At 31.2% G+C, this 16,310-nt stretch overlaps 1 protein-coding gene and 1 long non-coding RNA gene across 9 annotated transcripts; both read right to left on the reverse strand.

The window, feature by feature from the left end:
- Positions 1-5,094: 5,094 nt before the first annotated feature.
- Positions 5,095-8,262, reverse strand: LOC139852965 (uncharacterized). Of its 2 annotated transcripts, XR_011761228.1 has the most exons (7): positions 7,954-8,262; positions 7,721-7,756; positions 7,421-7,523; positions 7,171-7,242; positions 6,632-6,683; positions 5,564-5,835; positions 5,095-5,247 (listed from the first exon to the last, which is right to left on the reverse strand). It is a non-coding gene; the product is annotated as an uncharacterized lncRNA (long non-coding RNA). The 2 variants fall into 2 exon arrangements; XR_011761227.1 differs by having other exon boundaries at positions 7,721-8,262.
- A 1,370-nt stretch (positions 8,263-9,632) lies between these two features.
- Positions 9,633-13,443, reverse strand: LOC139851796 (thiosulfate/3-mercaptopyruvate sulfurtransferase 1, mitochondrial-like). 7 transcript variants are annotated; one of them, XM_071840970.1, is made up of 13 exons: positions 13,189-13,286; positions 12,754-12,853; positions 12,440-12,628; positions 12,258-12,317; positions 12,048-12,110; positions 11,805-11,929; positions 11,551-11,713; positions 10,978-11,037; positions 10,681-10,739; positions 10,514-10,595; positions 10,331-10,394; positions 10,023-10,090; positions 9,633-9,890 (listed from the first exon to the last, which is right to left on the reverse strand). In XM_071840970.1, the coding sequence occupies exons 3-13, from the start codon at positions 12,554-12,556 to the stop codon at positions 9,783-9,785; spliced, it is 969 nt and encodes a 322-aa protein (XP_071697071.1). In that variant the 5' UTR covers positions 12,557-12,628; positions 12,754-12,853; positions 13,189-13,286; the 3' UTR covers positions 9,633-9,782. The 7 variants fall into 7 exon arrangements, with proteins under 7 accessions (XP_071697071.1, XP_071697070.1, XP_071697069.1 ...); XM_071840969.1 differs by lacking the exon at positions 12,754-12,853 and having other exon boundaries at positions 12,440-12,625; positions 13,231-13,443; XM_071840968.1 differs by lacking the exon at positions 12,754-12,853 and having other exon boundaries at positions 13,231-13,443.
- Between the last annotated feature and the right edge of the window lie 2,867 nt (positions 13,444-16,310).

Raw genomic sequence — 16,310 nt, forward strand, 5'->3', positions numbered from 1 at the left:
CCGTTGGAGTTCATAACATCCACTAGTGTTACTTACACACCGCGTAATCACTAGTCCCCCGGGTGATGTCTTGAACACCGCGACTAACTCACCCTTACGACAATGTGGCGTCTTAAACACCGCGACGAATCCACACTTCATTCAAAACAATGAGTGGTGTCTTAAACACCGCGACAATTCCACTCCCATGACACTGTGGTGTCTTAAACACCGCGACAATACCACACGTCAATCATACAATGAGTAGTGTCTTAAACACCGCGACAATACTACTCGTCAATCATACCATGAGTAGTGTCTTAAGCACCGCGACAATACTACTCGTTACCTAGAATGTGGTGTCTTAAACACCGCGACAATACCACATTCATGCAACACAAATAAATACATTATATACACATACGCATAATTATTCCACTCACCTCGTGAACTCGAGCATTACAAACCATGCACGAAATCTTCACCACACGCAACCGAGCAAGATTTTACCTATAATACACATATAGGCATACACATAATCAACATACAACCCCATTTGGACTCTCGACCCGCCCAAATGAACAACAAGTGCAAAATATACCCTTTTGCACTTTTAACGCTACCCGAAGGTCCAAAACTAACGAGACTAGTTCCCGCGTTCTCGAAATACCCAATTATGTCAACTTTAACCTTTAAACGCATACTAGCTCGTATTTTACACAAAACCCATTCCATGGTTGACCAAGTTTGACTTTATTGCTAAAACACCAAATTTTAACCTAAAATCACTTCTCGCGAGTAATTACATGAAAAGCATCATTTAACACTCAACAAAAGTGTTTAACATCCAACTAATCCAAATTAGTGTCATCCTCAATTTTGACCCAATTCAAATTGCTCATTTTGACCAAAGTCATAAAACGCCCCAAAATCACTAACGACTAGTGATTATATTTCCAAGACAACCACTAACACTTAAATCGAGTATTTACCTACTTGATTTACCAAAACTTGATTTAAAACTTAATTTGACAACGAATCGAGCTTACTTGTCCCGAAATGCCCATTTGACCCGTTTTGACCTAAATTAGGGTTTACACCCAAAAACCAAGTCAACACAAGTGTTCTAAGGTTTAACCAACACACGCAAGATCCAAACTTACAATTTAATCAATCGAAACCCTAAGTCACCCATCTAGGCTTACTTACATGAATTTTACCCAAAACCCCCAAATTTCACAATAAAATGGGTTTATAACTCTAACTAACACAAACCCTAACTTGAATATTAAATCATAAAGATGAATTTCGGAATTAGAACATACCATTACTACCACAACGTAGCCGTGAACGAGGAGAACAACTTTAACTCTTGTGACCCGACCCAAAACACTCTTCTTCTTCCCCGATTTGAGCTTTCTCTCTCTAAACCCTTTACTCTCTCTCTAGGGTTTGGTGTGTGAGTGGGAGGGAAGGAGAATGAAGAGAATGAGGTTTGGATAAGATTGGGATCAGTTTTATGGCCAAAAACCCGTCCATATGTGAAATACCAACTTTGCCCTTCATTTAACTCATTAAAAGGCTGAACAGCACCAGATCGTGCCTATTGTCGCGCCGCGGAGCAATTTGTCGCGCCGTGGCCCAAAGGGTGATTTTAGAACATGTTTTTCAAGCTTTCTGACCTTCAACATAGGCATTTGTCGCGCCGCGGAGCAATTTGTCGCGCCGTGACAATTGCCTGTTTCATCCGAACTTCAGCAAACTTGTTTTGGCCATAACTTTTTGACCGTAACTCCGTTTTCGATGAATCAAATATCGTTGGAAACGTAATAAGATTTCCTTTCTAATGGTAAGGTTTTGAAATGTCAACTCAAACTTTATTTAGGATCGAAAAGGTACGTACACATCATGTAACTCAAACAACGTCCAGTTTTCTTCGACATTCGAACAAGCAACACGTGTACGCTTGGTACACTTCATGCACTCATCGTACAATCATCTTTATACTATTATACAACCAAGTATGAACATTCTAAAGATCAATCAAGTACCTCAGACATGTATGAAGAAAAACGGGATGTTACAATAATAATAAAATATAAGAGTGTATACCCTTGGAAGGTTTTCTAAAAAAGAATTGTCCCATTGGAGACTCGAACCCGTGACCTCTTGAACTCCCGAATCAACCCAAGACCACTGCTCCGTTTTTATTTTCCTGATAATTCTCATCTTAATTTAATTTAAACTGTTTTCATCTGTTTCTCTTCACCTCTCCTTCTTCTCAGAACCGAAATCAACTAGACAGTTTTTAAATTGCCCCAACGAAGATTAAGATATTTTAAAACAGTTATAAATAATAGAAATCAGATGTTTGCATTAAAAGGGAAATATATATATATATATATATATATATATATATATATATATATATATATATATATATATATATATATATATATATATATATATATATATATATATATATATATATATATATATATATATATATATATATATATATATATATATATATATATATATATATATATATATATAAGTATAAACTGCTACTGCAGTCGCGACCCAAAAACAAAAAAAAATAATAATAAAATAAAAAAATAAATCGTGACTTCGAATTAGAGGTTGTTTTAGATAATATTTACAACATGAATTGTGTTTAGAATCACCTTTATAAACTTCCTGAATCAGCAATTTATCAAGAAACATCAACACTGATTCGAATTTTCACTTAGAACATTCGATTGACTTTTAAAACCAAAAGTTTGACTTCAAAATTTGACTTCGTTAATAAGAATTGAATGTTAAGATTTTGCAGATAGTTTGGTTGGAGAAAACCTAACAAAATTACACTTTTACATTTTCAAAATTCATTCAATTTCGAGCTATCCCATGTTACAGGTCGAAACAGGGATGTTAACGGGTTGCAGTTTCTTTTTCTGATTTAATTCAATAAATTGAATAAGTTATAATTGATATTGAATGATGATGATGAGAAATTGAATAATTCCTTCTAGAAAAAAAAGTCGAGTGATTTTATATATGCCATATTGATCGACAGACATTGGTTCAATTAGGCAAAAAAAAAAAAAATAAAAAAAATAAAACAAAAGCAGATTGAGACCTACAACGGAATTTGTCTGGTTATGGAAAAATGTATTCGTTCGTACCAATTAGTTATAGTTTGAAAGGGATCTAAAGCTGAATTGGATCCTAATTTGTAAATATGACTTATCTAGTTATTATTATTAATTAATAATTATAATTATTTTAACAATAATCTAAATACATATAATAATAATAATATTAATGATAATAATAATATTGATAAGAGTAATAATAATATTAAGCCACAATAATAATAATTTTAGTGAAGTTGATAATAACAATAATATTATTGATAATAATAATAATAATAATAATAATAATAATAATAATAATAATAATAATAATAATAATAATAATTTGTATTATTTTTATAATAATATTATTAATGATAGCTAAAATAATGATTCTTTTTATGATAAAATAATAATATTAATAGTTATATTTTAACTTGTAATTACTACTAATATGTAAATGTTACAATCTATTATTTATGTAGTGTTTACTTATTATGTAATATATAGTTAAATATTATACACTATACACTATATATATTATAATATACATTTAATATGCATTATTTATATATATAGATATGTTTTAAATAATATTTATTTTATTTTACATATTTAGTTTCTAACAATTACATCATAAATTATATTTTAAAGTATATATATATATATATATTTAAATATATACATATCTATTTACAATTAGTGGTTCGTGAATCGTCGAAAGTGATCGAAGTTACATGAATGTATAAAACAGTTCAAAATTTTTGAGACGCAACATAACAGACTTTGCTTATCGTGTCGAAATCATATTAAGTTTAGGTTTAAATTTGGTCAGAAATTTCCGGGTTGTCACAGTCTCAGTGTCTCATTTTAATTCTTTTCAATTATGGGTAGTTTTTTTTCTACTTAAGCATACACACACTTGACCGTTATCAATAAAATATAGCCCGAACACATCCATTAAGATGCACGGAAAAGGTCTTTTAGATTACCTAAGCCCATCCCGATATATTTCGTCCGTAAAAACTGCACGTCTATCAATCAAACTCTGAGTGTCCATGAAATGAATAAATGAAGTTATTAAGAAAGAAAAAAAGTACAAAAATAAGACATCTCCTCCTTTGGGATGTCATCCGGTGATAAGCATGCACTGTTCAAAATAATGGAGAATCTGAAACCGCTTGATTAATTATTAAATATGCGTCTTATTTGTTAACAGCTCAAGAAAATGTGTTTTCCTACAATTGCACACTAAGGCATACCTATGCAAGTACTGGTAAGGCATAAACCCTAGGGGTGTTCATCGGTTCGGTTTTCGGTTTGTTCGGTTCGGTGTATTCGGTTTTGAAATTTTTTTGAGCAAAACCGTAAACCGAACCGAAAACCGAATTCAAAGTTAAAACCGAACCGAACCGAAAACCGAATTCAAATTTGAATTCGGTTCGGTTTTCGGTTAAAACCGAATATTATGAAAAAACTTAGAACGATGGTAGTTTAATTGTGGCGTTACTGATATCTTAGTGATTTATATCCTAAAACAATGTTGTACTATTAAATTATCAAGAATTCGATGATTTATTAATATTTACAGTTTAATTATGACGTTTACTGTTTCTGTTATTAAAAAGAAGAACATAATAATTTGGGTAACATAATTATAATGTGAGCTACCAAATCGTCATATTGGTGAGAACATATTTTATTGATTGGATCCCAAATTATAATGACATTAAAACATAAATATACAAATTAAATATATAAAAATTTTGAATGTGGTTTTGAATTCGGTTTTCTGTTAAACCAAATTCAGAATCTTCAAAACCGAAAACTGAACCGAAAACCGAATTTAAATTCGGTTTCGGTTTGACTCGATCCGAAAACCATTTTTCAAATTCGGTTTGATTTTTTTCCGGTTTGGTTTCGGTTTGATTTTCGGGTTCCACGGTTTCAAACCAAATACTGACCACCCCTAATAAACCCAATATTTGACAATTTACACAAAAGTGAAGTGAAACTCACTATACCAAACTACCATTCCACACAATACAAGTAAAAATAAAAATCTCATCTTTTCCTACTCTTTTTTGAAACGTAAATGACTTGTAGACAAAACATACATCCCTTGAGCATCCTGCATGAATGGAAAAACATCAAAAATTCAAAACTTAAAAAGTGTCGAGGTATCAATTCAACAAAATATAAAATCTCATACAATTCAAGATAATAATGGTTGCATCATACATAGCACAAAAATAACAAAACCCTAACGCAAGAAGAGTTAATCGTAAACCAAACATGATATATACGAAAAATAATATGTTTGGTAAAATAAATAAAACAACCCCTCGCAAACTCCTTTTTAGGAGTACAGATTTCTTGCATATACACAAACATATATATCTTGCTAACAATGGTATTCAAATGAAGCATATATGAGACTGAATTACCTGTCTTTTCTGTGTGAGGTTCGGGCATATGACGTGGAAATCTTGAAACAAGTGCGTGTAACATATCACAAAAGTGAATACAAAGCAGAAGTATGCATACGATACAAGCCAAGTTCAACTCCATATAGTGTAATTTCAATGAAAGTAGCAAAGTGGCCAGCAACAAGCAGCAGCAGTAAAAATTATAATAAGTGAGCTTTCACCTTGTTCCCATCTATACCCATATATAAATGTGATTTATCATTTCATACACCCCCTTCAATTTCTTTGACCTGTGTAAACGCATCTTTAGTTGACTATACAAAACAACAAATAAATAACATCAATTAAAAATTTGAAGTATAGGATATCTTCATGGGAATTCTAAACATTGCACTTACAGTAAATGCGGAATTACGAAGATAGCAGTTGAGGTTTCTTAGAAAGTATTTTAACTCGAACTAAAACTATATTAGGTAGGATTGTACTGGCACTATATGACAATACAAAGTTTAAAATGAAAGATTGATGTAAGGCCTTCTAGAATGATTTTATATCACTAAAACGTGTCCAAAATATATGACACAAAAACATACATCCCTTTAACTGAAATGTACATATCATTGAACGATACTTGTGTCTCTGTCCAATTATGCATATGCATATTGATTCTATACATCCACATCCACATTATATAAGTGGAACCGAACAACATTATAGGATCTAAGAGTAAATACTACATCACATGTGATCATATCCCTTGGATACCTATAATTGTTAAGTATCACATGCATTTCCATATAAAACCTACCTCTTGTTCTACCTTTCAAACTTAATTATTCATATTTCTAAGAGTATTCATCCAATCTTAAAGAACTACACATAAAAACCAAATTTCACAAGGTCTGCAAATTTTAATAAATTTCAAAATAATGGGATTGCATCTAATGGCCTTTATTTTGCCTACTAAATAATTGATTAGCTAAATCTAGCTAATCTCATGTGCTAATTAACTTTCACCACATTGACGATAGTTAGAATTTTACAAATATATGAATTTATTTTAATATCAATTTTGTGGAAAATTACCTGATTTTGGAGTGCTCACATGTACCAGCTTTCAGTGACCCGACATCAGAAACTGAAACGTAACATGGTTGTTTCAATCAAACAAATTCCACATTGGAATTGAAGATAAAAAATCTTTGAGAGATTATATCATTTGAGTTTTGCTATATTGCTAAAAATAGCACAATGAGACTCCAAATGAAAATGTTACAAGTCAGGATGTTAAAGGAACACCTTTTTTTATTTTTACTATTTAATTTAACAACTATTCATTTAGTTATTTATTATTACAACAATAACTTGGAGTTTTATTTAAGACATTTTGTGAGGTTGTCAACATTATTTATAGACTTTATGCAACCATTCAACTAAGAAATAAAACTTGTATGCTTGATTGGTTTCCAAAATAAGGCTTTGGCATTTTACGTATCCATTGTTGCCTATGTTACCACCCATATGGTCTATGTGTACAGCTCATACTTGACGATTAACCATTTCATTGCAAGGAACAAATAAAGCAGCTTGTTTTGGTTAAATCTCAAGTGCTAGTCAAACTGTACCTTATTGATGTAAACTATTGCTTTATGTGCACCTTTGATTCGGGTCAAAATTAAAGTCTTGGCATCAAGAGTCTGTAAAAGAAAACATACATGGATTAATCTAGAAAGTAAAAAGGATACCATATAGTATTTGTATATAAGTCGAAACATTAATAGAATCCAATAATGAGTTCATATAGAGAATGAATGAAGAACAGATGGTTAAATAGATTAACATGATGCCATAAAGTTTATATCATATCCAAATTACCTCCAATTTTAATAGCAATTCGATTTTCCAATTGCTATTGATTGCACGACTAATGAAACACCATATCCACCATATCAGTCTGCAACACTACTGTTGTGAGTATCTGAAGCACACACATTTTTGTGAGATATTAATTTACAAAATCTATTTTTTAACTTGTCATTCATTAATAGAGATATATATATATATCAGCAACTTAAATAGAACAAAAATCAGATTCTTCTAAACAAATTATAGAAACTTGTAGTCTTTTGTACCTAAACATGATAAAAATGAAAAAAAATATGTGGAGTTACTTACTCGTCATGTTCACCTGAATCATAACCTTATTAGCTCCTGCAGCAGAATACGTTTTTAAATTCAATATCATACAAGTAATACAGATTAACAATTAGTATGAATGATTTCAACAAAGCATGATTAATAGATAATGAATAAGCGATATCACAAACCAGTTTGACCAAAATCAATTAACAAATAAGTAACTCACAAGAATACCGTTTTCAATTTAGTAACAAATCATCAGCACTAACCCTTTGATTTTGCGATCCCTAATTGCATCTGATTGAATGCTTCGAAACGTAATAGATTCTGCGAACCCTAATTGCATGCTGTAATTGTAGTAATGAAGAAAAGCTATAAAATTTAAAAAACCCTAACCTTTTTGTGCCAAAATCTTCACCGTGACGGAGATGAACAGAGATCCAATTAACAAATTATATACCTGATTAGCGGTGTTGCTTTTCGTCGATGATTTTGATAAGTGACGATGATTTAGCTGAAAGAAGTTAGGGTTTTGTTTTTTCTAGTGTCGTGAATGAATGAATGTTCATTTACTCCCGTGTATTTTAGAATTAAAGGGTATTTTGGAGATACATTGATTAAAGTTTATTTATTAACTAATATTTTTAGTGGATAATTAAAGACAGTTGAATTAAGGGATATTATAATATAATTTTCTAATCTAATAGTAATTAAAGGGATTTTAAAAATATTTATTAGTTAATCAAGACTCTCTTTTAATGTATATAGAGATTTATTATTTATTACATATTCTTTTTTTAAATTTACCCTCCCTCTTATCACTTTTAATTAATTAAATTTAGGGGCAAATATGTAAAATCATGAAAAACAGAGTCGAAATATTAGTAATTATTGTCTGAATATAATTTTCATATATAATAATGTTTTATCATGTGCCCTTAGTGCACTAGATATTAGATATTTCCATTAATTTAATATTTTATAATATAATAATACTTTTGATAATAATTTTTAAAATTATTATTATAATATAAATATTAAATATTAATATATTATAAATGATACTGTATTAGTTATGTTTCACTTTCTTTTAAATGATGTAGTGATAGAGAAATGTTTGATGTAGGATTGGAAACAAAATGTTACAAAGTTTAAAACATGTTTCATATAAAAATATAGTAAGTGAGACCATTTGAAACACTTAAAAAAGTACTAATTTGAAGTATTGCTAACGTGTGTCTAACATACGTTAAAATGACAATCATTAACACACGCATAAAATGACATACTTTAGATTAAATTAACGATCATTAAACTAAAAAAATGATGATAATATAAAGAAATTTTGTGAAACCCTATACAGAAACCACGCTTTACAGAAACCTTCGCACGAGGGGTCCAATCAAAATCGGTTAAGGCCTTTCAACCTCCGAATCTTACCTTACTTTTGCCAACAAAATTTCTTCCTTTTCTTCTTCTCCTTTTTCAATCGATTCAATGTAACCGCAAACGTAATATAATCATCATTCGTCTCCGACACACTAATACTAATAGAAACGTCATTAGCCACATCATTTGGGTCAACAAAATCATCAACTGAGCCAAACTTAATCCTTGATCCAACATCAACGTACACGACACATGCACATGAAGCAGAGAAAAGTAAAATTATTATACTCGACTTGTTAGAATCCATAACAAATTAGGAACTAAAAAAACCTTGAATCGAAGGTGAGCCCTTATTCATGCTCTAGAGTACATTCGGGTTTGTGTTGCTACATAAAAAAAGCAGACAAAAGAACTTGATCTACCAAAAATAGATCGGAATCTTATGCATTCTCTACTAGTTTGATACAATTCAAAACCCTAATTTTGCTTCCTTACATAATCCATCCCACCAACATCAACATATATGACATAACCTTAACTAAAAAGTTTAACTTAGTTCAACAGGGCAAACAAAATTCTTTTTTTCTCCTAGAGTTTAACATATAAAAAATCTTTCAAGTTGAATAAGATTGGAATGAACCCACCATAATTAAACACTCGAAAGTGGAAAGGTTAATCTTGTTATCACCCAGGTGCAATGCCGTTAACATTAAGAAGTTTCCGTTGATGTTGAGACAGGAGTATCCTCTTGTGCTCCCCATTCGGTCCAAGATCCATCATAAACTGGAACATCAGTGTTTCCAAGTCGATGGAGTCCCTACAACAGTAACATGTTTTACTTTAGCAATATTCACAAACAAATAAGTATTGTAGATATATAAAAGCATCATTAGTGTTATTGTTATAAATTGAAATTATAAATTGAAATAATAAAAAAAAATAATACTACCAATGCAAGAATGCATGCAGTAACTCCAGTTCCACATGAAGTCACAACAGGGCTGTCCAATGAAATTTCTGCACAATAACTTTTCAGTTGTGATGATAAACCTTGTTTTCAATTCTAATTAAAGCAAATAAACTATCATTCCTCTCAAGTTTCCAACTTTTTTTTTTGTTTTTGTTTAAAGTTTTCGATAACCAAGTCAGAAGTCTATTTTGACAATTATCCCTCTTATAGAAGGGCGACTAGTATCTTCGTAGATGCTATAAAAATTTACGAATATCTAAGAAAAACATAGAAGTTGATGGGATTACCCTCTTGTTCAAACTGTTTCTTGAGCTGGTCAGCAGATAGTAACGTCTGTGAGCCATTTAACATCTGTAACAACCAAGAAACATTTCATGCATGAAAAAATTCAAAAAATTTCCTGCATCAATTTGGCATAAAAAGTTAACTTTTGAAATCAGCATAAAAAATTAGTGAAGACGTATTGTTACCTGGGAAAACGGGATACACTTACTCCCAGGCACATGTCCACTTCTTATTCCTTTCCAGGGCTCAGCTGCAATACCATCAAACCTGATATCGAAATTCAACGCACCACAAAAAACCTAACTTTTAGTATCTTTTTCATAACTGCATATGCCCAATAGATCTCTTATACCTGGCTTTTGACCGAGCATCTATATGCTGATGTGTTTGGTCTTCTGTATTCTTTTTTACCTGCAACAATAACAACAGTCACACATTGTCACACATTATCAGATACCGCAAAAAAAAAATTAAAAATATAAAATAAAAAACATCAAAACATATTAGTAATATGCTTTTATCTATATTTTTGTCATGGGCTAAGCTTATTTTAACTTTCCACTTTTGGTGTAATATTCATCATACTGAACATGTTTAAGAACTTTTCTGTTGAAAATCAAGAGATACATATAAACACAATTTCACAAACCTGTTCGAGTGTCCATACAAGATGCGGTTGATATTTTGTTTGAAATGTAACTGGACCAACCTGCAAATAATAAACATTTTCATCCATTCTCACAGCTTCAATTCAAGAATTAGATAGATAGGGTGTTTAGATTTGCGTCTTCAAATGTTTATTACATCTTCTAGTAATAACAATAACAGTTTTGAAGTTTAGATAATAAACTATGATTTTAAATATGAAGTATAAGCTTGATTAGGTGCCAAATGAAAATCAGCATAAACTAAACTACCTAGTCATCCGTTTTAGAACCTAACTTGAAAAATAATTTACTCCCATCTTAAAGACAATGTCCTTTTTTTCACTTCAATGTTATTTTTGGTCATTTATGTATTTCATTTCTTACAGAATCAGAATCAGAATTTGACAGGTGATTATTTAAAAATGCATAACCACATTCAAAACATACTTTCAAACACTCCATAGATGGAACAGGTCGAATGACATATAAACAGTCCTTGTAATCCATCTTTTATTAATATTAATATTAATATAATTATGTAGACACATATAAAGGAACCAAAATTGTCTACTTACAGCCTGCCCATTGTATACTTTTTCTATCGCTTCACTCGCAGCACTAGCTTTCAAAATTGCATCACTAGAAGCACTTGATTCAACATCAAATCCCGAAGCACGCCATCTGGGTAGGCCTCCATCTAATACCCACACTCTATCATGTCCAAACACTCGAAACATCCTAACACGAAAATATCCCAAATCAGCTAATAAGTTTTTTTAGAGCATGACATCAGCGAAAAGCGCGAATCGATTATGGAAACGTAACTTACCACCAGACCCGGGCCGCACTGAAGATTCCTTTACCATCATAAACAACAACTCCATCTTTGTTATCAATACCAAGAGCCGAAACAGCAGCAGCAAATGCCTCCTCTGATGGCAACATGTGTGGCAGCTGAATCATTCAAAAATAAAGAAAATAAATAAATAAAAAAAACTGAATGTGTTCAATCTGATATATTATAAGTTATACTTTCAAGGAAAAAAAGAAGAAGTATAAGATAGTATCTCACATTAGTAGTTCGATCTGATATCCCGTCTACATCAAAGAAAATAGCACCAGGGATGTGAGCCACCTGTTAAAACCCGCCCAACAAAAACAGTAAAGATGAAAAATAAGTATATTATAACAGACTTCATAGTCTTCTAAATAAGCTACTAAAAAAGATAAACAATAAATAATAAGACTTCAGGTTCGTATATCATAGTAGTATAGTACACACCTGATACTCTTGAAGCGAGTTTCTTTGTTCATCGGGCATGTACCACGACGCATCCAACACCTGCAAGTTTATCCATTCCAACATATGTTTTAATGAACACTTAATGTTCTATGCTCAATAAAAATAAATAATCCTAACTCCAAATTCGAAAAAGGCGTATAATTTGTGAGTCAAACATGTACCTTCAAATCAGGCTCGCGCAGGTTCGCGTGAAGCCAGTCAACTGAAACAACAGGCTCACCAGTCGACATGGACTGTGTTGAAAAGGCCACTGTAGACCTCCCCATGGTTGAAGCCATATCACTACGAACTAAGGTAAACCTCCTATATGCAATAGGTGTCGAGCAAGACCACGAGTGAAAAGGTTTCTTCTGAAAATAGAATAAATATGTATATATATTATAATTAACTTCGACATGATACACGACACTTCAGATGCCATTTTTGGTTAATTTAACATTATCTCACTAATAAGTTTCTTACAACTGATTCTCACCTAAAACCTCCAATCATTTGGTTACTTTAACCCTTAATATCCAAGAACCGTAATCATAAATGTTTCTTTCTGCCATATACTACACTGATTATCTATTTAACTGCAAATCCAAATACTTTACTTCATTCTATAATACTGAAAGTCATTGAATAATGTGCTATAATATAATAAGTTTGACCTTAATTTAGCATAATTAAACATATCATTTTTTGCATTCAGATAGTGTTAGGTTAAATAATACAAATTTAGCATAATGAACTCAACACACAAGCTGAATCAAGCTTATTATTCCAGAACATGATTGATTTACCTACTGCTGTCAAATAAAACTATATAATCTATCAGTAATATTGAATATATATTGAATAATTATCAATTGAGCATGTAATTAAATTCCAGAACTGATCAAAGAATTAAATTTAGCTAGATACTTACAAAAAAAAGGGAGGATAATTTTTGCGAATTTTGGTTAGTTACCAAAGATGAAACGAAACGATGTGAGACGAGTGTTCTAGAAAGAAAGGCGCAGGCCATTAAATTAGAAACCCCTGTATACTGCTACAACCATAAACATCTGAATTCGATAATTCGTAAACCCTAAATTGATGAAATTGACGAAATTATGATGGAAACTTTTATTTAATATATTATTTTTTATAATAATAATATAATAATAATAATAATAATAATAATAATTATTATTATTATAATAATCTGTTTGTCCACTCTCAACCAAAGCAGAGCTCAATACGATGACGATGTAGGGGAAAAAGGCCCGAACCCGATGGGAAAACTGAAATCCAATATAATTGGGTCGGTTCTGGTCCAGGTCTCTACGGGTTCCAGGCCGGGTATGAGATTACTTTTTAAAAAAAATTGGGTTCGGGTCTGGGTTTAAATAATGACCCGTGTACCCGACCCGTATACCCGAAAAATAATAATAATAATTAATAATTAATAAATAATATATAGTATACTGCTCTTTTTCCCTAATATTATTACACTATCTAGTATCTACATCTAAATAGACGGCTTCTTTTTTTCCTAATTTTTTGATATCCCTAATACGCAACCATAACCTGCTTTGCGTTTCAATCTCGAAATCTCGTTGTTTTCCAAGAAATTATAATCGAGTAATCGACTATCCATATTCAATAATCATCAATGGATTATAAAGTAGTAAAAATAAAATTATTCTCCAACTCTCCAAACTTGCTAAGTTGCTATGGACAAGAAGTTCCAATTCCAGCCTCTCACTTTTGGGTTTCAATTGATTTTAATCAGGTATCTTCTTTTATTATATATCTTTGTTTATAAATCATGTATGTATGTATGTTAATTAGTATGTATATATGTATATGTATAGTTGGTGTACGAAATTGGTTCAGTATGAATTTATTTACTTAAAAATTTGATAAAGGAAGTTTGACATTTACACAAGGTTGTAAAACTCGCGACTCGGGGAGTACTCGGCCGGAGGTTTTTGAGGAGTAATCGGCTACTCGGGGAGAACTCGGAGGAGTACTCGGATGTTGACTTTTGTTGACTTTTCTAATATAACTAAATATTTTCAATATATTATTAGCTATAAACAAACATTTTATAAATATATATGTTAAATATATAAAATTTTATAAATATATATGTTAAATATGTAAAGTTTAGTTACATATAAATATTTGTTTTAATTGGAGGGGTTAGATTTGTATCTATTTGATAATGAAGAAGAAAGAAAAACTAAACTTAAGGTGTTAAAATCTATAACAGTTAAACTTTAGGGGGTTTAAATGTAAATTAAAAAATAATAAAATGAGTGTTATTTTAGAAACCCTAATCAATCAGCCGCATCATTCTTCACCTAATGCTACATCTTCCCTTCTTCTTCTTCAACCTTAGCTCATTCACCAAACCCTAAATTATTTGTTTAAGAGTCTTCATGAATGGAAATCGAGACATTACAGGTATGTTCCTTCAATTCGTTCTTTCTAAACAAACAAACACATCAAATCGTCTCCTGTTTTCCTTCATCTTTTCACTGAGTTTTCCGATACCGTTGACCACCGTTTGACCACCGTTGACCGGCGTTGACCGGCGTTGACCGAGTAATTGGACGAGTTAGACACCGATTACTCGTTTTGTTCTTCCAACTGAGTAATCGCCGATTACTCGGCCGAGTTGGCCGAGTTTTACAACCATGCATTTACAATTAGTATGTATATGTTAATTAGTATGTATACGTCCGTGTCGTAAAAGACCCGATTACTCGCCGATTAATCCGCGATTAATCATTTTTAGGAGCAATCCGTTCCGATTTTCAAAACTCCGTTTAATTAAACGGTCAACGTTAATTGATGGATCAAAATCGAATTTGGTAATCAAATTCTGTAAAAGTAAAAAATGGTTAACATTTTAACATGAATTTAAACTAGAATTTTATAGTTTTAAAGCAAAATGAACAATTTTAGACAATTATGTTAAAAATTATCTTTATATTTATGGTTTTTTTCTATAGTTACAAATATAATTTTTAAAATTTAATATTTAAATGTATACGGTATAATCTCCGATTAATCCCCGAATTACCGATTAATTACCGAATTACCGATTAATCCTTCCAAAGTCCCGACCGATTAATTTCCGAATAGCAAATTTTGCAACCTTGGTATACGTTAATACTGAAAGTATATTTATTTACGTAGTATGAATTTATTTATTTAATTAGTATGTTAAGCTGCCACTTATTGATTTGTATGTATAGTTGCCGTATGAAGTTTGACATTTACTAGGTCAATATGAATTTATTACAGGTTATAAATTCAGATTGTATATGATTTTGGTAATGTGTTTATTTGTTAATAACATGTTGATATTTCAAGTGTTGCTAACTGTTATTGAATTACAGATTCAGATCTATTTGCTAATTACAGCTTCTTGTAATCATTTTTTCCAGATAAATGGATCCAGAAAGAACTGGTGAAAATGGTGACACTTCAAACACACAAGCAGATGCTGATAACACTCATATGAGCACAAATCAAGAAGATGATACACAAACCGAGAATGATAAGAAGAAGAGGAAACTAATATCAGTATCTCAATTGTTACCTTAAGTTTATTTGTTACTTTAATATATATCCATTCTTTTGCAGATTCATGTACTCATTTGGAGTCTAATGTGGTTGCAAATCAATGTCTCAGTGCGGGAAAATCAGTGTCTCAATTGTTATGTTTTTATGTTTTTAATTTTTATGATATCTTTTTCTTTCGAATGTTTTTGTTTTGAAGGTGTAATTTTGTGATACTTTAAACATTAAATATCCAATATAGTACTACGTATTTCTTAGAAAGTTAGATTTATTACTTTAAGAATTACTCATTTTGATAGCATTGTTAAAAGCGATAGCAAAAATGAAGACCTCGATACCCGTGAGGAGACCCGTATCCTCGATAGTTAATAAGTAACGGGGACCCGAATGCCCGTGGGTAAACTCGTTTAACCGCTAGTTAGTAATAAACGGGACCCGCCGAGTATTTGGGCCGGGTTTGAGACTAGTTTT

Source organism: Rutidosis leptorrhynchoides, chromosome 6 (genome assembly GCF_046630445.1).
Source record: "Rutidosis leptorrhynchoides isolate AG116_Rl617_1_P2 chromosome 6, CSIRO_AGI_Rlap_v1, whole genome shotgun sequence".
In the NCBI taxonomy this organism is placed as follows: Eukaryota; Viridiplantae; Streptophyta; class Magnoliopsida; order Asterales; family Asteraceae; genus Rutidosis; species Rutidosis leptorrhynchoides.